Source organism: Papaver somniferum, chromosome 11 (genome assembly GCF_003573695.1).
Source record: "Papaver somniferum cultivar HN1 chromosome 11, ASM357369v1, whole genome shotgun sequence".
Taxonomy (NCBI): Eukaryota; Viridiplantae; Streptophyta; class Magnoliopsida; order Ranunculales; family Papaveraceae; genus Papaver; species Papaver somniferum.
In genome coordinates, this window is record NC_039368.1 from 138184616 (window position 1) to 138203820 (window position 19205).

Here is a 19205-nt window from a genome sequence, read left to right on the forward strand (position 1 = left end):
GCTAGGTGACAAAGGGACAAAGAAACCCATTCTAATAAGCATTCTGCATTGAACAGGTTCTCAAATCCCATGTACCTTCTGATAAAATCTTGACGAAAATGTTAGCTATACGGTACCACAGGCCTGTTTATTAAGATGCAAAATGAATTTTATTGCTTTTACATTCCTTTTTATAAGCTGAAACAACGGGAATATTCAGCACCAGCAAATAGAAGTAAAAAAAAGATTGAAAGTTATAAAAATAATAGAATTTAACCTAGGAAGATTGCACACTCAAAAAGACTGTTAATGCTAAAACTACTGTCAGACGGATTCTAAATATACGTCCGGCCCAGACGCACCTTCCTTCTCCGCCCAAACCATACGCAACTTCCATCTCCGCCCAGTCCATACGCAACTTCCATCTCCACCCGACACAAACGCAGTTTCTATCTGCGTTTGAATGAGACGCAATTTGTAACTCGGTCCCAGCAAACGCAATTACCATCTACGTCTCGTGCACGGCGTGAATAATACCTACGTCCCATTCAAGCGCGCATTATACCTCCGTTTCATTCAGACGCATATTATAAACACGCTCCATCAAGAAACGTGGATATAAGTTGCGTCCCGCATCAAACGTGGGTATAAGTTACGCTTCACCAAATTTTGGTATTCTCCCACTGCGCTTGAACGCACGGAAAACCAAATTTTTTTGGTTTTTAGTCTGGTTTTTGATATTTGGTCCGTCTCATGACTGTGGTTGCTCTTAGATGTTACAAAAAAAAAAAAAACATATGTGCATCATTCTTAAAGATTTTTTTTTTTGGGTCACAATTTTGTAAGCACGAAATTCAATGTAAATGAAATGTAAGAGTAACTAAAAAATGCATTAGAAATTGCACAAATTTTTGAGATTTAAATTTGAAAGCAATATTAAATATCTCCTTAACCATGATGATCATGATTATTAATACAATAAGTGCATCATGATTTTAGAAAAATCAAAATTTGGGTCATGACCATGTAAGAAAAACATTGAGTGTAAACAAAGTGTAAGAATAAATAAAAAACAAGCTTTGGTTGGTAGTGTACTTAGGTAATTTTGTGAAGTCCCTATCCTTTTTGATGTGAGAAGTGAGAATTGTTTTTTTCAGCTAAGAGAGAGTGAGCGAGAGAAAAGAGGCAAAGAAAAAAAAGTTAGGGTTTTGAGTTTTGAATCAGAGAGTGGTTGTTTTTAATGGAAGAAAGTTCTTCTGATGAGAAGAACTCAAGTATGGATGAGTCCTTATTAGATGATATCATACAAAGATTACTAAATGTTAAGAATGGAAGAACACCCAGAAGATGTTATCTTACCGAATCAGAAATTCAACAGCTTTGTAGAAATTCAACATCTATCTTCCTCAATCAGCCAAATCTTCTTGAGCTTAAACCTCCAATTAAAGTTTGTGGTAAGATTCTGATTTTATTGTATTTCTTTGATTGTACATTTCTGTGGGGGCGAATGCCCCATTGCCCCAGAGAAACTTTGTTTTAGGGTTTTTTTGAATTGAAAATTTTGCACCTTTGAACCCTTGCATTCAAGTGGGGGCTAATGCCCCATGGGAACTTTATTTTAGGGTTTTGAGTTTTTTTTTTTCACTTGGAAAATTGCATCTGTCTTTGGCGTAGTTCTTGTTTAAGTTGAGCAAGGATGGGTATTTGAGCCCTTTGCCCTAGTATTCAAATTTGTCTGAGGTGTTCTTGATGGGCGGGTACATTAGAGAAAACTAAGTTGTTAATTGTCTGTCTCAGTATTTTGTTGTAAAGAACCCGAAAAATGTACCTTAGTTTGGATTTGGGTTGATTTTCACTTTGCAGTGTGTCTGTCAATGTGAGCTGGTACCATATGATTCTATGAAATAGGTAATTCTTTAGTCTTTAGGATAACAGCCGCGCCTCTAGATCAGCATGCCTCATGCAAGTGTTGAAGAAAACCAGAGATTATTCTGAAAAGAGCAAGAAAACCGAGATGGTGATTCGTGGGGTGTTTTCCAATGAAGTTCTTGATTGTTTGTCTGTTATCTAATTATTCTAGTATGAAATTGCGACATTAGCATGAAGCACCATACAATTTTCTCTAATTATTCTGTAACAAATTGGTTTTCAAAATTGTCTGAGGTGTTCTTGATGGGTAGAATGGTTCCAGGTACATAACAGAATGCAAAATTGTTGTCTGTTTTGGTATTAAGCTGTAAAGAACCAGAAAAATATACCTTAGTTTGGACTTTGGTTGATTGTCATTTTGTAGTGTGTCTGTGAATATGAGCTGGTACCATGTGATTCTATGAAGTAGGGAATTTGCTAGTCTTTAGGATAACAGTTGCACCTCTAGATTAGCATACTCATATAGGTGTTGGAGAAAACCAGAGAATATTGGGAAAAGAGCAAGAAAACCGAGGAGCTAAATTGGTCTTCCAATGAGGGGACAGTACACTGAAGAGCTTTGTTTTCTTCTTTTTAATTGACTGGAGAATGGTTTGAGGTGCATAAGAGAGTACAAATATAACTTTGTCTTAGTATTATGTTGTAACTTGTAAACAGCGCAAATGATTCTATGAAGTAGTGTGTCTGTGAATGTGAGCTGGTACCATATGATTCTATGAAGTAGGTAATTCTCTAGTCTTTACGATAACAGCTGCGCCTCTAAACTAGCATGCCTCGTGTAAGTGTTGGAGAAAACCAGATATTAGTCGGCAAAGAGCAAGAAAACCGAGGTGGTGATTCGTGGGTTGTTTGCCAATGAAGTTCTTGATTTTCTGTCTGTTATCTTTGTATTTCACATTAAAATGCGATATTATCATGATTGGTCTTCAAAATTGTCTGAGGTGTTCTTGATGGGAAGAATGGTTCCAGGTACATTACAGAATGCAAACTTATGTGTGTGGTAAAGAGCCCGAAAAATGTAGCTTAGTTTGGATTTTGGTTGATTTTCATTTTGTAGTGTGTCTGTGAATATGAGCTGGTACCATGTGATTCTATGAAGTAGTGAATTTGCTAGTCTTTAGGATAACAGCTGCGCCTCCAGATTAGCATAATCATATAGGTGTTGGAGAACACCAGAGATTATTGGGAAAAGAGCAAGAATACCGAGGAGCTAAATTGGTTGGGGAAGTACACTGAAGAGCTTGGTTTTTTCTTTTTTAATTGACAGGAGAATGGTGTGAGGGTGCATAAGAGAATACAAATATAACTTTGTCTTAGTATTATTTTGTAAAGAACACAAATAATGTACCATTGTTTGGATTTAGTTTGATTTTTGCTTAGCAGTGTGTTTGTGTATGTGAGCTGGTACCATGTGATTTTATATTATAGGTAATTTGTTAATGTTGTCATAGGATTATAGGTTGGGTACTAATGTAGGATAGCTTGTTCGGGGTTGGGATCATATATGAAGCTTCCATTTCTTCTCTTAAAGCTAGATTACTTTGGATGTAGCTCTGAGATTTTGCAATGTTAATGTCTTTAGGATATCAACTGCACATCTAGATTTGCATACCCTGTGTAAGTGTTGGAGAAAGTCAGTGATTATTTGGTGAAAGCTTGACGTGGCGATCCTTAGCTAATTTGTTTTATCTTGGTGGGTTGTTTTTCAATGAATTTCCCGATTGTATCTATCTTATGATCTTATCTTTGTATTACATATTGAGATGCCACATATCATTAAGTACCATACAATTTTCTCTAGTTATTTCACAACTCATCCAATGAGGGGACAGTGAAGAGTTTTGTTTTTTCTGAATTGACAGGTGATATTCACGGCCAGTATTCTGATCTTCTCCGTCTTTTTGAATGTGCTGGACCACCTCCTGAGACGAACTACTTGTTCCTGGGTGACTATGTTGACCGAGGTGAGCACAGCATAGAGACAATTTGCCTTCTTCTCGCCTACAAAATCAAGTATAAGAATAAATTTTTCTTACTCAGAGGCAATCACGAGTCTGCTTCTATTAACCGTATATATGGATTCTATGATGAGTGTAAAAGGAGATTTAATGTCCGTCTTTGGAAGATTTTTTGTGACTGCTTTAACTGCCTACCAGTAGCTGCTTTAATTGATGGAAAGATCTTCTGCATGCACGGTGGATTGTCTCCTCACTTGAAGAATTTTGAACAGATAAGGGATATATCTCGTCCGGTGGATATACCGGATGAGGGACTTCTCTGTGATCTACTCTGGGCTGATCCTGATAAGGACTTCGATGGTTGGGGGGAGAATGACAGAGGTGTTTCCTGTACATTCGGGTCTGATAAGATTACTGAATTTCTTGAAGAGCATGACCTTGACCTGATTTGCCGAGCTCACCAGGTTACATACTCCCTTTAGCATTCTCTACAAAAACAAAGCTACCTTATTCTCAGTATGTCTCAGTTAGTTCTATGCTCTAATATTTTTTTATCTTGATTGTCATTAGGTTGTGGAAGATGGGTATGAATTCTTTGCAGATCGACAATTGGTTACCATATTCTCTGCTCCAAATTATTGTGGGGAGTTTGACAATGCTGGTGCGGTGATGAGTGTGGATGCAGATTTGACTTGCGCATTCCAGATCCTTCAACCTTCTGATAAGAGAATGAAAATTGGATTCCGTAACAAGAAGTCAATACCTGGAACACCACCAAAGAAGGTAATCCCTAGTGTATGTCAATCTGTAGATAGAAAATTTACTCAAGTTGTGACATTTACTGTGACATTTACTAAATATTGCTCAAAATCTTAAATAAACCACTGGTCCACTTCTTCCTATTCGGCAGTCGCTAATAACTTAACTTAAAGCACCACTTTGCATGTTAAAATTCTCTTTGGTTTCTAGTCAGGCTCGAAGTTATAGAACTATTTCTTCTTATTTTAATGGGATTTGAGAAATGGGTTACCCATCAGTATAAATAGGGGTATCAATCAAAGACACTTGCTTAGATCACTAGGTCAATATTTCCAATGTTGTTGCTATTAGCTGTTAAAAAAATCTAAAGACGCCACTGACGAAGGCAATACTATATTTTAGCTCAATCTAAAGATAAAAAATTCATTCAAGAGCCGACATTCACTAAATATTGCTAAAATAATCCAAGCAAAATCTCTAGTCCACTTTTTTTTTTTTTTTTTTCTCGCAGTTGCTAATAACTCAGAAGTACTACTTTGGTTGTTCTTAGGATGCTAGTCAGACTCGAAATTATAGCACTATTCATTCATCTTCTTTTAATGGGTTTTAAGATAGGAGGCACACATCAATAGTTCAATGTTTTACAATCTTGTTGCCATGAGCCGTTAAAAACATCATTTTCTTGTCTAATTGTTAGGCTCATTTGTGCATACCAACTTTTGAGGGTGATCTTGAGACGGACATACTAATACTACAGACAGAGCATAGAAAACTAAAGCAGAATGCTCTCTGTATGGAGTTACAGAAGCCATCAATTAGCTTTTCATTTTGTATGGTTAATCTGCCTTGCAGATCCCACTAGATTTTTTGTGCTGACAAAAGTGTGTTTCATTTTTCAGAGTAGAAAGGAACGACTAATGGAAGAAGAACCAACTTCATAAATACTACAACAGATTCATGGTATATCTCCTGCTGGCTACTTTCATCATCAAGATAAAGCTATTATAACCTTATAGAAAGACTCAGGATTTGCTGCAATGACAAGTTTGCAGAGGAAATGACCTAATTCTCCCTTTTTTTTGTCTTAGTTTGTAAATCTTCTAACTATCAATTGTTGTACTATTTTTTACACATCTAACTATTAGGTTCTGCTTTTGGGTTCAATTGGCAATTTTTTTTAATACTTTTTGGTTTAACTAATAGCAGGCAGCAAGTCCTTTTTTCTTACACATCTAGCAATTTTCGACACACTCCAATTGAGCCCTAAAACCACTGCACACGACTCAAAATTCACATTGTTGCACAAACTGTCGGTGTAACAAAAAATCTGTAAGACAACTCAAGATTACATGATGCGACCCTATATTTGCTGAACAGCCCAAATCTACCTGGGGTAGTTCGCTTAATGACCATGAATCTACCTGAGCTTGGGTCCGGTATTTCTTATCGTGATGCAAATTTGTGTGACCTATAAATTATTTACTTACCCAGAAGTGGACTATGAATCTATGATCCAAAGATTTTTGACGCAAAATCTTGGTTTAACTGGCTATGATGATATTCAGCTGGACATCAGGTGAACAAGCAAGCGTTTGTAGTCCAACGGTTAGGATAATTGCCTTCCAAGCAATAGACCCGGGTTCGACTCCCGGCAGACGCAATTGTTTTTTTGTTTCTTTTTAATATCTCCGAATTCGAGAGGCGAACTAGTCATCTTTCTCGCAGAGAAAAAGAAAAATCGAAGAAAAGGATCTTTTTAATATCTCCGTCGCAACCGGCAGGAAGACTATTCTGATGGTGAATTCGAGAGGCGAACTAGTCATCTTTCTCGCAGAGAAAAAGAAAAATCGAAGAAAAGGACACACCGGGAACTTGCATGATTAAGATGTGATACTAGTCATCTTTCTCGCAGAGAAAAAGAAAAATCGCTGAAAAGGACACACCGGGAACTTGCATGATTAAGATGTGATAGTATGAAGGGATTAAGATGTGATAATATGAAGGGAATTGCTAGGAAAGCTTAGGTAGAGAAAACTTCTGTACTGCAAAATATGACCGTGACCATAATCTGCACAGCATACATCAATCAACATTGGGCTTTGCTCTGAAAACTTCATTACTATATTTTTTTCTAACATTTAGTTCCCTTCAATGTCTGATTACCGCTTGGATACTGAGAATAAACAAAACACAATTTTCCAGGGGTTATGATTATGTTAGAAGGAAGCGGAAAGAAATTAGATTGAATGAAACAGGCTGATTTATATGAAAAATGAAAAGAGTAAGCTTCATGTTTAAGAGATTAGAATCATTCAACACGAATGTTAAACTGATTGGAACTCATTTTCGCGTGTTTCATGCAATGTTTGGAAAACATTTTTTGACACGCTAACAGCCCTGATGCCAGGACCATGTAATTAAGACCGTCAACAGAACCATCAAATGCAACCTAAAAATAGGTAACTAAAGATAATAGAAAAACCAAAAAATAACTACATGCACAAGCATTGGCAATGAAAAATGTAGCGGGAACAAGTAGAAGCACAAATCTTGTGAACGTAAATTTTACTGATATCAAGTGCGGCAACTCTGTCATTTTAGTGGGCATACATCATAGACACTCGTCTTCTAATGTTTAGTGGCATAGATTATATGGGAAAGACGATCACTAGCTAAGATGCAAGATTACAACGAATTATATAATGTGGATGCAACGGAAAGCTAAAATGAACGACTGTTATTAGGTTTGAAAGATTATAGAAATACGAGACTATCAAAAGCTTGGAAAAACAAAAAATCATCGGGTGCTGCTTTGCACAATCTAGAATTATTGTTTTATAAACACACAATCTTGACATCTACTTTAGACGACACACGCGTGGAAAGGAGGTACCACACATAGGGTAATAATAGAGCAAAAGTGAATAATGCATTTTTGAAATATGTTCCAAGTACATTTTATGTTTCTCAACGATTAGTTCCCTTCAATGTCTCATTACACTTGGGTCTTTGAGGAAAACAAAACACAGTTTCTCTGATGCAGTGATCATGTTAGAAGAGAATGAAAAGTAATTGGATTGAACGAAACAAATTGATTTATATGAAAAATGTAAAGAGTAAGCATCATGGTCACGACTTAGGAGGATTTAAACTCAGTTTACAGGAATGTTAAACCGACTGGTAGTGATTTTTGTGTGTTTCATGCAATGTTTGAAGTGCATTTTTTGACAAGCCAACATCCGCGAGCTACCTTAACACCGACCAAAAATGACCGTCTACACGAAGGCTTTTAAATTGGGCATTAAACGCAAAAGCCCATTATTTTTCCACATTGCACAGTAGAATAAAGAAAATGTGATTAAGCTATGTGCAATCATGACAGATGACTGTGAGCGGCCTTGCGAAAGTAGTTTTACTAACTAATTCCCACTGTACTGCCAAATGTTTGTTTCTGTTTTAATATGAAGATTCTATTTCTATCATTCCTAGCCAGGTCGGATAGGTATCAGGCAGAGACCGCATTATGGAAACGGTTCCTTCCAAGGATCAACTCCGGCCGGCGGGTTATTAGTACAAGGTGGTTTATTAGTCAACATTGTGATTGTTGTCCAATTATGTCCGTAAATCTTTTTTATTATCCTTCATATTTATCTTTTATATTTCTCCGCCTTGCAATGAAAATATGGTTTCCACCTTATATCCTACTATATAGTCATTGATTTTATATTATAAATATATTAGGGCTTTTTACCTTCTCCAATTGACACTGTACTAGATTCATGTTGATGAAAAATTTATTCACGAAACCGATATTATACGTGTACAAGTAAAACCGATGCACCGGCCTGTACAACCGATAATATCATTTCGTTTTTGTATCGATGATATTTTCGATATCGTATAGGTATTTTCCGATATCCAAGGATAAAAACCTGTAATATCGGCGTGTACAAGTGATATTGACTACCTTTGCATCTGCCTTCTTGTCTGAGTTACGATAGGAAGTGCAGTGATTCTCATTGGAAGAAATCACCTTAGCCAATTTAAGATGTTGCCAAAATGGAGGAGAAGAAGAAAAATGCTAAGTATTATAAACCGATTCCTTTTAAAAAATATTTTGACGTTTTGGGTATTTTGAATTCAGATGTGGCATCTCTATCGTTTATTTCGCATTTTAGTTGCATTATACTTTATGTCACTCTATAAATGCACCTTGTAAATTTCTGGCAGGGATGTATCCGGCATCAAAGTAGTTCAGTGAACCAAGCTTCACCCTCGAATGTTTCAGCCTTATAAGTTGCACCAATGCAAACAACAACACCTACTTCTGCAGCGAAAGTCTTTACCCTTCTTTCACTTTTATTTTCTTCTCAAATACTTACTATAAAGGATTCAAACTTTTCCATACATTCACTAACATAATCAGCCAACCAAGAACACTTAAAACATGACACAACTAACCCATTTATTGCATCAAAGGGAATATATACAAAACTAGCTCACTTAGGGATTTTCACACACTTTTTCTTATTGAACCAAGCCTTTTCCTCACCAAAAATCTCTCACTTTGATTCTCACAATATCTTATGTAAGTCTACTGAATTTCCTATGCATTTGCACTATTTTTACAGCAATTACAATGGCCATAAACCGTGCACAATACTTGCACATACATCTGTCCCATAAAGCATCCATAACCGCAGATAATTGTACCAACTGGCCAGTTTCTTCTCTAACTCGAGCCATACTTCAACACTTGTTCCAAGACAGTTGTGGACACACCTTTTAGGTTATAAATTTCCTCCATAACCATTCTCCCTTGTCTCACACATTTGGCACGCTTGTAAAGCCAATAACTAACTCCTAACTGTCACTTGAGCCATAATCTGCAACCTTTGTGCATTACTGAACTTATCCTTGAATCAATACTCAGCCAACATGGTTGTCTTGGCTTAAGCCAATGTACAACTAACATTAATATTGCGCTACAATCTTCTTGGCCATTTCCTTAGATCATTCTTGTTATTCATGTCTCATATGCTTCACTTAGCCAATTTGATCGAACAATAGCAATACTTATTCTTGCATTACTAGTTTATTTGTATTTTTCAAAATTTGGCCAACCTTGAACTAATGCATAAGACAACTCTTGGCCTATTCGGTGGATATATGCATCAATGCCAACATAGCATGTTGGATTTTGTCACTTTGGATTTTTCTTGCCTTTCCCCCAATGAAGCATTATTGTGTCGGCGAATAAGCTTCACTACTTAGCCAATGTATTTACAGTGTAGCATCACCCATGCGCTTCATTGTCCTTTATGGTCCTGCTATCTTAGCACTTAACGGTCTATGTGGTGTAGCGTCATCTTGGCTGGATATTGACTAGGCTGGCTCTGCTGTATCGCTCCATCTTGGGCGTTCACTAGCCGGACCAGTTATATACCTCCCCCACCTACTCCGTTCAACGTGCTCATTGAACGCGACCCAGTATAAACACTATACTTATCTTAACTTTGCTATAGGCGCTTTCAGAACCTTTTCTGAAATTCAGAAATCTTTGCGAGTTTTGCAAAATGCCCTTAGCCAACTTCCATGGTTTAGCATTAGCATCACTTAGCGTTACTGCCTTGTTATTGATCTCATACACTTGATCCCTATTTCAATGTCGTGCACTACACTTCCACTGCTGCTTAAATTATGCATCAATACCCAAATGCAAACTGGAAATTATTCTTAGGCAATTCTTCCAAATTAGGCTTGAATTCCATTTGAATCATTTACGCCTAACTGTACGCACAAAATGATTCTTCCCAAACTGATCACTAGAATTACTGTCATAGTCTTTCGCCTCCCGACTTTTCCTTTTCCATCTAACTCAACATGGCAAGGACTTACAGACGACCTGGTCTTCTATTTCAATGAATTTTTCTAGCACTTCCTTGGACTGTTGTCCTCCATGCCCTCTGTTAAGCACGTCATAAAGTTCATAGGAGTTTCCCTTACATATAATACCCGAATCTTACACTTCATACCCCGTAAATTATGATTTTACAAAACCACTCAAGAACTCATTTCTCTGAATGTGGCTACTAAGTATAAACTCTCTATACTTAAGCCATGTCGCATACCTGAATAGAAACATGCGAGTTTTTTTTCCTAACTCTCTAAAGCAAAACTATTGAGTTTTACAACCCATCTATGAAATTGTGACTATCTTTTGGACATATCATATCTAATCCTTTAGCCTTCAAGTCCAATATGTCTCCAACTATTCCTTTGAACTACATTGCCATATTGCCTAAAAATAGTGTGCCTTTCTCTAGGCCCTGAGCTCTACGCGACTCATGATTACCGATGAAATGATTTCTTTCTCGCTGCATTGCTTGCACTGTTGCTTCCCATCCGATGTCATGTAATATTGCAATTTCAAAACAAAAATATCAATAACACATCAACTAGGACCCCTGTCCTATGCATTTATTATTAGCTATCACCTTGTCTCGCTATTGCATACATTAGGCTAAGTATTTTATTGCAGCACTTTCCCATGAACTAGCTTTATATCGTAACTAAAGAGGAAAAATTGATAAACGAAAATGTTAGAGCACTTCTCGGCCAAACTCGCAAGCATTTCTATCTCAAGCTTGTTTGTCAAGTTTAGTTGCCAAAACTAGAAGTCTTGATTTCTAGTCTACTTATAGCCAAGTCTCGGACTAGGATAGGAAGTATAGTTGAGTTCCAGACTCCACGACGTTCATCATGCAAAGACGAAGTACTAATCAAGGAACTGGTGCATCTTCACCGACAAAAAGGTATGTGGATACTTGAACTTATCTATCACTCAAAAGTCTACCTATTCTATCTCCTATCTTGAGACAAAAGTCGTATAACTATATAGACTTCGACTATACACATTTGATATTTTGAGATGAGTTTAACATCTTATATGATTTGTGTGAGACAGTCATTTGATGTCGACTGGGAATGTTTCGTATTGATCATTCGATCATTTGAAAATTTCTTTGAAGCTAATAGTTTGTGTGAGACAGCTATTGTCGTCTTCCAAGAATGTTTCAATGATTGAAATGAGAGTTTAGAAAAAATAACCATGATTGGATATAACACAATATGCATACTTGTATGTTCATCGTTGCAAGTTATTCCAAGTCCGGGTACCATAGTATGCATACCTGTATGCGTACTGGTTGGTTAATGAAAGTCCGAGAACTTAGTATGCATACCGGTATGCGTACTGGCGTGAGTTTCAAGTTCCGGAAATTCAACTGAGTTTGGAGGGTATGCATACTCGTTCGCATACTGGCGAACCCAAACTTAGTCCGGCCACTTAGGTATGCGTACCCGTTTGCATACTTGAGTAGGTTATGTTCTAAAATCGATTTGTTCATGAACTAATACATTTATATAATAAGGAATGCAATCTTTTGCAAACCGTGGATATAGTGTTCATGAATTAATTTGAGTGAATCAAAATTGATTTTGCTTCAATTGTGTCTCGTATACTTCTGTGAGAATATAAACAATTGAACAACTCTATAACTAGTTTCATTTGAGTCATTTGAACTAGTTATGGTTAAGATGAATATGGTTGATATGAAAGTGTTCATATGGCTAACTTCGGTTAAGTATTGTTGAGCCAACAAGGTGTACACGTTTAGGTACGGTTACTCTTATCTAAATGAAGTCACTTTTTATTTGTGTGTAACAAGCTAAGTTCGATCTAACGGTTGAAAGATATTAGCTTGAGTCTAATAAGGTTTTCATCTAACGGTGAATATTGAATGCTTTGTTACCAAGGTAAACTTGATTGCAAACCCTGATTTGAAGACTATATAAGGGACAACTCTAGCAACTGGAAGACATAATACCCACACCTCTTGTGTGATACTAGTTACGACTAGAGTCGATTCTCCTTTAACCTTAGGTTTTTCCAAAACCTAGTAGGTTAACAACTTGAAGACTTCATTGGGATCGTGAAGCCAGACCAAACTATTTTCTCTGTAGTTGCGTGTTCTGATCTTGCTGTTTTCTATCGTGATTGAGTACTATCTTCTCTAAGATTTGCTCGAGATTTAATCTCCGATAGGCAAGATAACAAGTAGTCATAAACATCTTCGTCTTATCGTTTGTGATTCCACAATATCTTGTTTCGCTACCATACGATTAAGATTATTCTGAGGTGATTGATATTACTAGGTTGTTCTTCGGGAATACAATTCCGGTGTAACAAATGGTTCATGTTCACCTTGATTTATCAAAATACGGAACAAAACTCATAGGTATATCCGTGGGAGACATATTTATCTATTCAATAGACTTTTCTGTGTGAGACAGATTGGTTTATCAAGTCTTCGAATTTGGGTCATAGCAACTCTTAGTTGTGGGTGAGATCAGCTAAGGGAATCAATTGGTAGAATCCGGCGTGGTTCTAGAGGCATAATGAACGCGACTGTACCTTGATCAGTGTGAGATTGGTTAGGGCTCAACTACATTCCAGTCCGAAGTTAACTTGGAGCAGACTAGTGTCTGTAGCGGCTTAATACAATGTGGTGTTGAAATATGGACTAAGTCCCGGGGTTTTTCTGCATTTGCAGTTTCCTCGTTAACAAAATTTCTGGTGTCTGTGTTATTTCTTTTCAGCATTATATTTGTTTATATAATTGAAATATCACAAATTATGCGAAAGTTCAATCAATTGTGAATCCAACCTTTGGTTGTTGATAATATTGATTGACACTTGGATATTGGTTTTTGACACCGTCTAAGTTATTTCTTATATTCAATCGGGCTCACAAATTCCTAGTTGTTTGATTTCAGATTGAATTGAGAAATAGAGATACAAATCTTGAACACGCTTTTCTTAAGATTGAGTCTGACTGTCTAGTTGATTATCTTGAAAGTATATTTGATTTAGTCCATACAGATTGCTAAGATAAATATTGGGTGTGGTTGTTAGATCCCTTTTTTTCTTTCTTTCAGAAAACGCCTTTATTCATTATTGCTCTCACATGGAAAGACCATGTACCATTACATGATTGATCCACTGATCATCTTGAAAGCTAAAACTTCATTATAACAAAGCAAATTTCTTACACCAAAGCAAAGTCTATACAAACTTGAAGACTCAAATAAAAGTCTCTACAATCAAACTCTAAGATAGAGTTTGCAACAACCTACAACTAAAGCTACATAAAACATGCTCAGAAAACAATATTGTTTTCTACCACAAGTGTCGCCTACGGAGACAACAACACTTCTTGTTGTTCTAATTTACTTTTTTGAAGTGAGTGACCACTTCGCTGCGAGGTCTCTTCCTCGTACCTTTACTTTGGATTTCACGAGTCTTGCTAGAATGACTCCTACAATCATCCGCAACTGATGCATTAAGTTGTTCTTCGAGTGGACAACTTCTAGCGAAATGTAATCCTTTGCAAATGAAGCATCTCCTATACTTTCGAGCTGAAGGGAATATCTCATCTTCCTTTGTCTCATTCTTACGCAAACTGCCTACATATTTCTCCTTTCCTTTGGCTTTTCCTTCACATCTCTGCACATCTTCAGTTTATGTGCAACTGGTAAGCTCTCTTACCGCTTGAATATCCATCTGTATACTCTGAATTTTGTGCTTCTTGAGTTCAGCAGTGACCCAAGAACTCGTACTAGACAAAAATTGGAACATCTGATCTTTTTCACTCCTACCATGCAATTCTTGCACCAACGAAAGCAATTTATAAGCATAGGACTTTGGTGTCCTCGTTATCTTTAGCATACATAAACTTTCTCTTGTGTACCAAGCATCATTGCTCGGCCAGAACCGGCCTCCGAGTCTTTCTTTCATATCATTCCGAGACATATGATTGGCATAACCAACAACTTCATCTTCTTGCAGCATAGTTCTCCACCAAACCTTGGCACCACCACCTAGGTAATTACCCACGATAGTTAGCATTTGTCCTTCCCTATTTCCATTCACATCAAAGTATGCCTACATGAAATTCTCAACTTCTCTAGCATTTATGGAACTTGCATAAATCTTTGGCTCAGATACTCGATTAGAGCTTTATCCATTCACATTTTCCCTTGCAAATGTGCCATCACTGATTAAGATGCAAAGGCTTGTCATCTTCTCAAACATTTGCTTCACATGGCATGTTAGTAAGGATTTTATGTCACTGAATTTCCCTTTCAATTTAGTTACTTTATCATTGGTTTCACAATTTAACAAGGATGTATCAGACACTTTATCCTCCACTGCACCTACCCTGGTGTTCTTCCTTCAAGTAATTCTAGCCTACCATTTTCTTCAGAAACAAGAGGAATATCTAGGACGCTACCACTTATATACATTGTAATATCAAGATCGCAGTATTTCTTCAATTGATCAAACATACCCGGTAATTCTTCGTTGAACATTGTGCCATTAGAACTCATTTCTAATCCAAATTATCTGAATATAATGTGCAACTTACCTTCTCACGGGAAAATAACTAAAGAGAGAAAGAAATACTTATGTATTATCCAACAAATACACATGAACTGTATACCAATACAACTATGATACCCAAACTGGTACACTCACAAATGCACCTTATAACAACTATTGTAAACCAACTCCTATCGTCTCCATTCACTACTTCTATCAACAATAACAACCTAATACAGATCCATGTTTTTTTGTTCAAATCTCCATAAAATTGCTACCAGTTGATCACTTCTTCTATGTCAGTAATGGAGAGGAACAACGATTTTGTTCTCAATTGTTTTTCTGGATAATTTCTATGTAGGGCATATTGGTAACTTAAAATCACATATCATACTTTTGGCTTGGATAGAATGACCAAATAGGACAATTGGATTTGAATCCTTGGTTATTTGAACGATACTCATAGTTTGCATATCTTATAGACCCAAAAATTCAAATCCAAAGGCTATTTAATCAGAAAAACTATTTCACAAATACGCAATCTTGACCTTTAATTACTTAATTAGACTTATAATCTAACAACAAACACGAGGAAAAAATGTACCACCCAGAAGGAAAAAGTAGAGCGTAAATGAATCATATAAGAAATGTGTTCCAAGTACCTCGTATGTTTCTCAACATTTAGTTCCCTTCAATGTCTCATTACACTTGGGTCTTCGAGCAAAACAAAACACAATTTCTCCAATGTGGTGACTAGTGATTGTGTTAGAAGAAAATGAATAACATTTTGGATTGAAATAAGTAGGAAATACCAATTGGTCCTACAAATAATATATTAGAGAGGGTCTAATCCAATTGACCTAGTCAATTGTCTGTTTGGTCCTATTTGGTAATATAAATTATAGTTTGGTCCTAGGCTGATGTCATGGATGATGTAAATGTCATCTTGTAGTGGCAGAAATAGCCTTATATTATTGTTTGGTCCTAGAAAATAATGGTTTGGTCCTAAGGTGACCATATATATGCAAAAACTTAATAGAAAATATCTCATTCTCAGATTTACTTTCTCTCTCCTCTCTCTGCATTTTTTTCTTTTTCTTTTTTCTACTACTGTAAAGAAAATGAAGAAGAAATAAACTTCTACTGTTGATTAAATGACGAAGAAGACGTTTTGATGTTGATGTTGCTGTGATTAGAGATGATGATGAAGACGATGAATCACATGAAGAAGATGATGAACGACGAAGCTTTTGATGTTTGGTGATGATAATGAAGACGATGAAGATGAAGACGAACTCATATTCTGCTACTGTTGTTGCTGTCAAAGATAGATCTGCTGCTGTTGAAGATTTAATTAGGTTTTTGTTTTTCTTGATGTTTGCTGCGATTGGTGATGATGATGAAGATGAAGACGAACTCAAGATAGATCTGCTGTTGTTGAAGATTTAATTAGGTTTTTGGTTTCTTGATGTTGCTGCGATTGGAGATGATGATGAAGATGAAATCGTCAAACCCTAGAAATCTGCTAGTGTTGTTGAAGATGAAGATTTATGCGTTTTGTTGTTGTTGTTGCTGCTGCTTAAGATGAACTTCATTCCTGGAATGAACTTCATTACTGAAATGAACTTCATTTTTGGAATGAACTCTGTTTTTATATGGAGTTCATTCCTGGAATGAACTCTGTTTTTTTTTTTTAGCTTTTTATATGGAGTTCATTTCTGGAATGAACTCTGTTTTTTAGCTTTTATGTGGAGTTCGTTTCTGGAATGAACTCTGTTTTTATATGAATAAACTCTGTTTTTTTAGCTTTTTATGTGGAGTTCATTTCTGGAATGAACTCTGTTTTTTAGCTTTTTATGTGGAGTTCATTTCTGGAATAAACTCTGTTTTTTTAGCTTTTTATGGATTTCGTTTCTGGAATGAACTCTGTTTTTTTAGCTTTTTATATGGAGTTCATTTCTGGAATGAACTCTGTTTTTATATGGAGTTCATTCCTGGAATGAACTCTGTTTTTTAGCTTTTTATGTGGAGTTCATTTCTGGAATGAACTCTGTTTTTTTAGCTTTTTATGTGGAGTTCATTTCTGCAATGAACTCTTTTTTTTTTTTTGCTTTTTATACGAAGTTCATTCCTGGAATGAATTCTGTTTTTTTATCCTTTTATACGGAGTTCGTTCCTGGAATGAAGTTTGTTTTTTTAGCTTTTTATAGGGAGTTCATTTCTGGAACGAACTATGTTTTTTTAGCTTTTTGTACGGAGTTCATTTATGGAATGAACTCTGTTTTTTTAGTTTTTTATATGGAGTTCATTTCTGGAATGAACTCTGTTTTTTAGCTTTTTATATGGAGTTCATTTTGACGAATGAACTGTTACAAGAAAATAAGTAAAAATTAACACGGAAGGGTACTTTTGTCTGTTTTATATTTTTAAATAATTATGGACCAGATAGTAAAGACATTTTCCCAAAGGCCTAAACAGACATGGACCCACCTAAAAAATGACCAAACGATATTTTTCACTCGAAAGAAACAAATTGATTTGTATGATAGATGAAAAGAGTAGGCATCAGTTACGAGGATTTAAACTCAATTTACATGAAAGTTAAACCGGGTAGTGATTTCGTGTGTTTCTTGCAATGTTTGAAATACATTTTTTGACAAGCCAACATGACCGTTTTTATATTGGCCGTAAAACGCAAAAGCGCGTTATTTTTCCAAATTGCACAGTAGAATAGAAAAATGCGATTAAGCAGTGTACAATCACGGCACATGGCTGTGAGAGGCCTTGCGAAAGTGGTTTTACCAGCTAGTTCCCGCTGTATGGCAAATGTTTGTTTTAATAATACGAAGTTTCTATTTCTATGAGACCGCACTATGGAAAGCGTTAAAAACATGCGTTTGACTTCTAACTAAGGTTCGGCTCCGGCCAGCAGACACATTCCAGTTTGGCACCTCTCGGATCATTTAGCAAATTTTTAGGCAGACAACATATTTTTTGGGGTTCAATTAGCCTGAACCCAAATATTAACTGTTTGTTGGAATGTGTCATCGTGATTTGTGACCCTTAATTGGCTCCATGACCCAAAATATGCAAATTATTTTGTGGCTCAAAATTGATCCTCCGTTGTGCCTGGTGGTCCAAATTCTGTATGCCCAAAGTTTTCCGTGGACAAGTTTGCCTAACTTGCTAAAGTTCCCTATGACCTTAAATTTACCTAGTTTAATTAATTGGGGGCCATAACTTCCGATTGGGGGTCATGGAATTTTGTTTGTCCCTCAAAATTTTCAGATGTGTAAATATCGCAATATGAATATACTATTTTACCCTTCACTAATTGAAAATCAGTTTCACTAATTAACTATCCTAATTAAGGTCCCTAATTTATATACCCTAATTAAATCAAAGAGAAAATCAGTTTCTCTTTTATCTTCATCTTCCTCTCCTCCCTTTCTCTTCTCCACCTCCACCATTAACGACTCCACCTCCACCGAGGAAAATTCTTCGAACCGATTCATCGCGTAATCGTCGATGATAAAACTTTAATCGACGATTAACTTCTTCTACAAATATGGCTAAAACAAAGCAAACCGCTCGCAAAGCACTTCAAATTCCTAATCTTGTAGATGCGGTGAATGCAAAGGTGTACGTGCGAAGAGCTCCTGAAGCAAGCAAATCGAAACCCAAAAAGGGAATGGCTCCAATTAGAGGCTACGTGAACTTAAACCCACCTCCTATTCGATGTTTTGGTTGTTTTTTGATTGTGTAATCGAGATTGGTAACTGAAAAATAGAAGTTACATAGTGAGAGTCGTTAGCATCGAAGAAATAATACCCTAACGACTCTTACATTGCATACTTTTTCTATGAAAAATCGTTAACCTGTTAGTGTAAATATGACGACCCTTGTTCTGCTACTTCGACCTTTTGTGCCCTAGAATAGAGTCGTCGCCATCTTAGGTTGAAGATGACGACTGTAGTTTGACGACCCCAAATTAGTGCGTAACGACTCTGGGTTGAACTTGAAATGCCTTTTGTTGGAGAAAACGATAGAGTCGTCAGTAGTATATAATCCCTAGACTAGAGTCGTTAGTAATCTATAATCCCTAGAGTCGTCATCTCTTTTAAAGGGTCGGCAGT

General features: G+C 36.4%; 1 protein-coding gene and 1 non-coding gene across 2 annotated transcripts; both read left to right on the forward strand.

Moving 5' to 3' along the window:
- Nucleotides 1-1121: 1121 nt before the first annotated feature.
- On the forward strand, nucleotides 1122-5821 carry LOC113321043 (serine/threonine-protein phosphatase PP1-like). The gene is made up of 4 exons (XM_026568924.1): nucleotides 1122-1433; nucleotides 3771-4330; nucleotides 4437-4649; nucleotides 5525-5821. The coding sequence occupies exons 1-4, from the start codon at nucleotides 1220-1222 to the stop codon at nucleotides 5564-5566; spliced, it is 1029 nt and encodes a 342-aa protein (XP_026424709.1). The 5' UTR covers nucleotides 1122-1219; the 3' UTR covers nucleotides 5567-5821.
- A 392-nt stretch (nucleotides 5822-6213) lies between these two features.
- On the forward strand, nucleotides 6214-6285 carry TRNAG-UCC. Its single transcript has one exon. It is a non-coding gene; the product is annotated as a tRNA-Gly (tRNA).
- Nucleotides 6286-19205: the final 12920 nt, after the last annotated feature.